General features: G+C 31.6%; 1 protein-coding gene across 2 annotated transcripts; it reads left to right on the plus strand.

The window, feature by feature from the left end:
* The first annotated feature begins 4,470 nt into the window (after positions 1-4,470).
* LOC102604189 (serine carboxypeptidase-like 17) lies at positions 4,471-7,734 on the plus strand. Of its 2 annotated transcripts, none has more exons than XM_006350123.2 (14): positions 4,471-4,671; positions 4,751-4,896; positions 5,309-5,385; positions 5,464-5,586; positions 5,666-5,768; positions 5,852-5,889; positions 5,969-6,070; positions 6,155-6,241; positions 6,334-6,441; positions 6,517-6,588; positions 6,656-6,810; positions 6,884-6,997; positions 7,164-7,218; positions 7,502-7,734. In XM_006350123.2, the coding sequence occupies exons 1-14, from the start codon at positions 4,550-4,552 to the stop codon at positions 7,583-7,585; spliced, it is 1,386 nt and encodes a 461-aa protein (XP_006350185.1). In that variant the 5' UTR covers positions 4,471-4,549; the 3' UTR covers positions 7,586-7,734. The 2 variants fall into 2 exon arrangements, with proteins under 2 accessions (XP_006350185.1, XP_015165411.1); XM_015309925.1 differs by having other exon boundaries at positions 4,473-4,671; positions 4,804-4,896.
* The last annotated feature ends 717 nt before the right edge of the window (positions 7,735-8,451 follow it).

An 8,451-nucleotide genomic window follows, 5' to 3' on the forward strand; every position in this document is an offset into this window, starting at 1 on the left:
AAAGAAATGGAAAAAAGTAGAAGACCTGGCGTCCCTGGCGCTCTGAGTGGCGCGGGGCGCCAGACCCAAAACTTTAGAGTCTGGCTTGGGGCGCTCTGGCTGGCGCGGCACCCCAGAGGCCAAACTTCAGAGAACTTTGTGGGTCACTCTGAATGGCGCGGCGCCTCACCCATTTTCCCAGATTTTTGACGAATTCTCTTGATCGTTTTTCAACTCTAAACCCTTTAAATTCAATTGGGTCTTTCCCCAAACACTTAGATTCAACTGCATACCCAAAATATGCAAGAATCTACCCAAAACGACATCTTATTTCATGAATTTAACTCAAGAACTTCTCCAAACTTTAACAATCAAGATTCAAACGAAACTTTCAACAATATCATCAAGAACTCATAAGCTCTTCTTTCGAGAACATAATTACGCTGAATCAAATCATGATTGGCGCGTGGGTGAACTAACCCAACGCTATGTGATCTCACATACCTCGTAGGAATCACCTCTTGACGAAATCCATAAGCAATTCTTCAAGAACTTGGTGATTTCTTGCTCCTTCTTCTCTTTTCTCCTCTTCTTTTCTCTTCTCTCAAAACCCTAACTTAATTTCAATTAGCGTAAACTGAATCCAATCATTTTAGACCCTAACTTAATTACCAAAAACGAAATTAATTAATTGGGTGGTGAAAAGACCATAATATCCTTCTAAAATCCGGTTTAGACTTTCCTTATCTAGACAGCCCAACTTCAAATGGGAATATCTCCCTCATACGAACTCAAAATCGCGCAAACTCGGCGGCGTTGGAAAGAAAATTCAAAGATCTTTCCTACGGTATCTTGTAGCACACCTAACAGATCCTGAGGTATGAGTTATGGTCGTTTGAAGTTGACCCAAAACTCATGCTTAACTTAATTTTGTCAAAATTTCCAGATTTTTCATTCTTTCCAAAAATGACTCTTTCTAATTCTAGCTCTTTTTAGTTGCGTGTGTTACACACACTAGATCTTTTGCTAGTGTTATTGAAACAACACCATTGTTTTCCATATTTGATTTGAAAATCTTCTTCTTTTCTTGATGTTACATAATTTTAAGTTTGAAAAGAAAAAAATGAAAAAAAGAAGGGAGAGTACCCCCTAGCCCGCGACCCTTTTAGGGTTGGGTTGGATTGAGTTGAGCATTTTCAGGCCCTTCCAAATGGAGGACCGGCCCGCCCTAGCCCATCAAATTCCTTGACCTGCGAGGTTTGGAACGAGTGGGACTGGGCTGACCCTTTTTGACAACTGTATTTGTCACATTCCAAATCTTTTAACCTTAATATTTCATTGAGAAAATATATAACTCGAAATTCTAGCTCCAACACTTGCTCGATCGATATAATTAGGATAATTAATCATAAACTCAAATATAAGCATATATTTAATATATAAAATGGAGATGAGATGCTTATATGATAAGTTAAATACCGACAGGGGACAAAGGAGGCCATAAAATAATCGATAGAATCGAACCATAGACAACCACATAACTTTTTCCACACGGTTTATTCAAAACGATACAATTGATCTCTAATTTGATGTTTTTAATATATACAACGACAACTTAGCTACTTAATATATATCACCCTTTTCTTTTTGATGATTGTATTTAGGAAAGTATACGATTTTCTACGCCTTTTGATAAAGGTAAGATTTGCGTACAAAATACTCTAATAAATTATTGAAATGATCAAATATTTAACATTAAAACTGCAGCATCTAAAATAAGAAAAAAGTTTGCATGAAAACGATAAACTAACAAATGTATCAAAATATATTCGAAACAATAACAAGGAAAAGATATACACTATGTATAATATTTATTTTACATAAGTGATTGGTATAATCTTTCATTAATTAAATAAAACATGGAGGTTATTACCAAGATTAGTTCCTTATATATATATAACACCTTTATTAAGGCATGCTATATCAATATTTGGTCATTTCTCAAATATTTATCAAAGTTTAACTAAGTCATGACCAAAATAATCCTACTTTATGTAGTTGCACTTCTCATGATATTTTCACTCTTTTGGAACCATGGAAATGCAACAACTCCTCACAAACTAGAGATACGTCAAAATGCAGTTACAAGCTCTTCAAATGCAAATGAAGCAACTATTCACAAGTATGGTGCACGCCAAAACTCAATTATAAGTACAAATACAAACGAAACAACTAATTTTGGTGAATCGGAGCTCCATTTTCTCCCAATTTCAAGCTTGCCAACTCAAATAAATAGGGTATTTCCTCGCGATCCAGATGAGATAGGACAAGTGTCATCAATTATCAACTGATCATACAAATGAAACAACTAAGATTGAATAAGACTAGGGAATTATGGTTAATTATCTTGTATGTGTACAATTATGCTAAGGTGCTATGTTAAATACACTTATATATGTTGTGTTAATAATGCATATTGTGCTTTTATTATCTTTATCTGTTATAGTAAGTAACATATATCATTTTTAAGATTTCAAATTTCATCTTCAAAAGATGTTTACTTGTAGGTATCCTTTGAAAGACCTGATCAATAGTACGTAGTACCGTAAGAAATCAACTTATTTACATAGGATTAACACAATGGGACATAAGACCTTAAATCTCTAACATCAACATTTTTTTGGGGTGGGGTGGGTGGGAGGTTATAACCATTTGATACCCAATAGTTGTTTAGATTAATTTAAATTTGCATCACGTAAGACCATTTAAAGGGGGGAATTAAGCGCTTACCGCCAAGGAATTCTTCGACTCAAACTTGAGACTTTTGATTAAGACATATCTATCATTTGATTCTATTTTGAGGCAACAAATTTTGTAACACAATATGAACCTCTGTTTCTTATTAAAGCAACTATATTTTACATTATTAAAACAACTTTTTTTTTCCACATTATTAAAGCAACTAAGCAAGATTTTTTCGTAAGGTATCGGACACGTGACTTTGATAGGTTAATTAAATTGATAGTCCTATTAGTATAAATATTTAAAAATTACGTGAGATATACAAAGTGAATTCTTAATAGCTACTCAAATTGTAGCTACGCTATGTAATTAGCCAAACTTTAGCTAAGAAGCTTCATTATGTTTTAACTTTTAGATATTTATGAAATTTTCACATTATTAAAAGAACTTTTTTTTACTGGCCAGACGTGGGCCAAAACTAACATGTTAGGCCCCAAAATAATTGTCCTTCATCTCAACAAGATATTTTCTGTGAAGGCATTGGACATGTGACTTTGATAGGTTAATTAAATGGAGAGTCCTATTTGTCAAAAGAGTCTAATATACCCCTCAACTTTTTCATTTAGAGCTGATATACCCTCGTTATGAAAGTGACTCATATATACCCCTACTGTTGTACAAATGACTCATATCTACCATTTTTCTCTGACGAAAGTGAAAAAATTAATTGTAATTTAATTTTTTTTTTATTTTTTTTAAAAATAATCCATATGGGGTGGGTATATTTAAAAAAATAATCCACATGTATCTGGCGAGTAATGATGCATGTATTCAAAGTACAAAATCTGGCATAGAAAGTAATATGGTGATATTGGCCATTGTTGAAAAAACTCACAATCGCAAGGAAGAGAAAAAAACAAATTGATGCCAAGATGAAGTTTACAATTAGAGAATTAGTTTGGTTTTATGATTTCGTTATTTTAGGAAGATTTGTTAAAGTTGATACAGATATGTTAGAGTTGCTAATTAAGCCTCAATTACTCCTCTAATTAAAGAAATCAGTTACACACATTTAATTCAAAATTAATAAAATATGTATCTCGAATATTCAAACCGCCGGATACATGTATATGGCGAGTAATGATACATGTATCCAAAGGACAATCACCGAATACATGTATCCGGAGAGTAATGATACATGTATCCAAAGGACGAAATATGGTATAGGAAGTAATATTTGAAACTATCGGAAATTCTAGTAATTAGGACCTAAACTAGTGGGATTTATGTAGTTTGCTCAAAAATGAATTATAATTTAATTTTTAATTATATTTATAAAAAAAAAATCCATATGGGGTGGGTATATTTGATCCTCCTCACACATATTTTTTTTGACTTTTTTGTTTCAATGACTAATTTAAATTTATTATTTTGATAGTCAAATTTATTTATGTTTCACTAATTTTCTTGCAAAATTTATTATAGATGCCCCAATTTTTTTTTTACAAATATAAAAACTAAATTACTATATAACCGAAAAAATAATTTTGAATAATAATATACCCACAAACAAATTAGTTTTTAAATTACTTAAAAGACACACATCTTGAAAACGCTTATTTAACCCCACATGGAAAATTACTTGTATTACTATTCCCAACAAAATAATCTATAGAATTGAATAATAGACAACCACATAACTTATGAATAGATCAGACGTGGGCCAAAACTAACAAGATATTTTCACAATATATATTAGTGTGCCACTTCTAAGAACTATTGAAACACTTTCATCACCTCATTATTTTGTGAATTCCACTCAACTCCAATGGTGCTAGTTGTCATTGTGTTTGTACTGATGCTATTCTTAACTAATGTAGTTTCGTCGCACTTTATCGTTGAGACTCTTCCGGGATTTGATGGACAACTTCCATTTAAACTTGAAACAGGGTAAGTACATACATACATACATATTTTATCTTTCCATATATAATTAAATAGTTACTAATTTGTATATTTTCATGATTAGTTATATTGGTGTTGGAGAAGAGGAAAAATTGCAGTTGTTTTACTATTTTGTAGAATCTGAGAGGGACCCACAAAATGATCCTCTCATTATTTGGCTCATTGGAGGTCCTGGTTGCTCTGGTCTATCTGCCTTTCTATATGAAATTGGTATGTTAATTTTAATTGTGTTCAACTTATTTTTGTATATGTGTATAAATTATCGCTTTTATAAGTATTTAATGATATAATATTTTCATGAATATAAACAATTTATCATTTGACAAACATCCCTTATTCATAAGTCGATAGTGTATTCAACTTTTAGTATGTGATACCATGGGCATTTGATTAATAATCACTTAGGATCATGTGTTATGTTAGATGAAAAATATTTTTTAAGAAAATGATTTCTAGGAAAAAGAATAGGTTTTTTTGAAGTACTTATTTCTTGTGTGCTAAGAAAAAAGTTATTATCCTAAAAGGATTAGTATTTATATACAATCCCCAAGTAAAATGTGCATGTAATTTACAGTTTTCTTAGTAGTGCGTGTATTTAAGGGAGAGTTCATGCTTGTTTCAGGCCCTTTAACCTTCGATTATGCAAATTCAAGTGGAAATTTCCCTAAATTGGAGTTGAACTTACATTCTTGGAGCAAGGTTTTGTAAGCTTACTCTTTTATACTAATTTGCTTATTGTTGGTCTATCATGTAATACAATGTGGTTTTGATTACTAGGTGGCGAACATAATATTTATAGACCAACCTGTTGGCGCTGGATACTCATATGCAAAGACATCAGAAGCTTATAACTCCAATGATACCCTCTCTGCAACTCTAATTTATGACTTCCTTAGAAAGGTGAGAGATATTTTATTTTTTTTGGATATGTTAATATTAATGAGACGAGTGTGAACGAAACGAAATTGTTGTGTTGTAGTGGCTTATGGATCATCCCGAGTATCTCAAGAATCCACTATATGTTGCTGGTGATTCCTACGCAGGCATTTATATTGCACTGGTTACTCGCAAAATATATGATGGTATTGTATCTTGTAATACGTGAATTTAGGATTATTAGTTTTTTTATCGCGTTTTCATAAGATTTTTCTCTCTCTCTCCCAAGGTGTTGAAGTTGGTGATGAGCCTCAAATGAATATCAAAGTATGAATACAACAATGCATTTAGTTGCTCATGATCTTCTTTCTATTCTCATTTTAGATTTTAATTTGCTGAAATGTAGGGATATATACAAGGCAATGCTCTAACAGATAGATACACTACCATGAATAGTAGAGTCAAATATGCTTATCATATGGGACTTATTTCAGATAAGATCTATCAGGTATATATATATGCTCACACACTTCAACATATATGGTATCCAGACATAGTTATGCTAACAAATTAAAGTTGTTCCTTTGTGTAGTCCGCCAAAGCAAATTGCAATGGAAATTACGTTGACATTGATCCGAATAACATATTATGTCTAAATGATCTTCAGAAAGTGAAAAAGGTAAATTTTGCACTTGTAAAATACTCCTCCTTTTAACTTCAATTATATATACCTAATACATACTCCATCAATCATTGCATCTACCTTGCTAGTGTCTCAACAGCATTCGACGCGATCATATTTTAGAAAATTGGTGTGAGCTTTCAGTTTTAATGAGCAATGTTCACTCATTATTTCCAATTCCAGGACCATGGTGTCGAGTAAGTCTCTGTTTCTCCCTTCATAGTAATCAGATCATTTATTGTATACTTGCATAGTTTACTTTTTAAATCCAGGAAAATAATTACATATACTCGAAGATTTGGGCAAACGATAAAGCTGTCCAGAAAGCACTAAACATCCGTGAGGTATATATGCATATATATATATATGATCTTATGCCTTTGAATGATATGGACATGTAAATAAAACCAGGGAACAATATTGGAGTGGGTGAAATGCAATCAAAGCATGAGATATGGCCTTCATGAAGGTATGAAGAGATCCGAGTCATACGTCTATGATATCCAAACTTCAATTGATGATCATCGTCATCTCTCTAGCAAATCCTGTCGAGCTCTAGTTTATAGGTATTATCTTCTTCTTCTTCTTCTTCTTCTTCTTCTTCTTTTGTCCTTCTTAATAAAAATTTTACTTTGATAGTGGTGACCATGACATGACTATTCCTCATTTGAACACTGAAGAATGGATAGACACTTTGAAATTGCCAATTCTAGATGATTGGGAGCCTTGGTTTGTTGAAGATCAAGTTGCAGGGTTGGTTTTCTTTTTTCTAAGTTGCTCCGATTCTTTAAAAATTTTGTTACACCAGTGTGTCGGATACATACACACCTGATGACATTTTTGAAGAGTCAGAGCAACATAGTTTTTTTTTTAACTCACAAGTACCAATACTCTTCTAATAACTACTTTGTTTATGTAGATACAAGGTGAAGTATTTACAAAATGATTATGAGTTGACATATGCAACTGTTAAGGTAATCACTATTCCCTATTGCAACAATCCTAAACCAATATCATTGCATGACTAGAGAGGTGAAGCTACAATTTTAACCTAATCGATGGGTTCTGAATTTGATAACGATGATTTCAAATGTTATTAATAGAGTTCTAAACTTAATATATGTACATATTTAATAAAATTATTAATACTAGTACACTATTGGAGCAAAGGTTATATATAACTGGATTTGACTTAACCCGTACTCGAGCTTCTAGCTCCGCCCCTGATTGCATTTGCATCTTAATTGATTTACTTAGGGTGCGGGTCATACAGCTCCTGAATACAAGCCTCGACAATGCCTGTCTATGGTTGATAGGTGGTTTTCCGATGACCCTCTTTAATTTCAACTTTCTAAGACGTCAATGTACTTATTTGTTTCTTTCCATTGACATAAGTAATCGTGTGTGTTCTGTAATCTTGACATGGAAAATAAATGTATGATTTGAGGTCGACATTATTGTTCTATTTGAGATATTTGGGGCCTTGCTCATATTGTGTCAAAACATAACTTTTGTTATTATGTTATACTTTTTGTTTTTTTGGTAGTAGTTATTATGTTATACTACTACTATACTAGTTACTAGTTAATAATGTTTTAAATTAAATTTATAAAAAAAAATCGTATTTATCATTTGTTGCGATTTATTTAAAATGTTGTTGTCCTAACCTAACAAATAATAGGGAAGAAAGCAGCCACTTGACTTAAAATTATTGTTAGATCTTATGTTATATGTACAAAAAAATCAAATTTTATTTAAAATAATTCTTATAAATTTATAAGAATTGATTTCATAAGCAATTCACATATTGATATCAAATTATTGACATACGATTTGCTGAAAATTGAGTGAAAAATTATGTTTTATAACATGAACTTTTTATTAATTTCCGATGGAAAAAAATCTTTTTTTCTATTGGTGGGATCCCTTTATTTCTATTAGTGGATCGAGGACCAAATTAGGTTGCTATCAAATTATATATGAGACCCTGATTAAGAATAAAGCAGGTGTTTTTCATATATTTATTTTATATATAGAAGAGGAGAAAAGGTGAATCTATACTTATTTTAACATACGTATAAATATATATAAAACTTCAAAATAAATACAAGTAATGTTATTTCATACATATAAATAATAGAGCAACTTTCACATCTAACAAACATAAAAATTATATTTGTATGTTATAGTTATAGTTTGCATAATTG

The sequence above is a fragment of the Solanum tuberosum genome, unplaced genomic scaffold, assembly GCF_000226075.1.
Source record: "Solanum tuberosum cultivar DM 1-3 516 R44 unplaced genomic scaffold, SolTub_3.0 scf00118, whole genome shotgun sequence".
Lineage (NCBI taxonomy): Eukaryota > Viridiplantae > Streptophyta > Magnoliopsida > Solanales > Solanaceae > Solanum > Solanum tuberosum.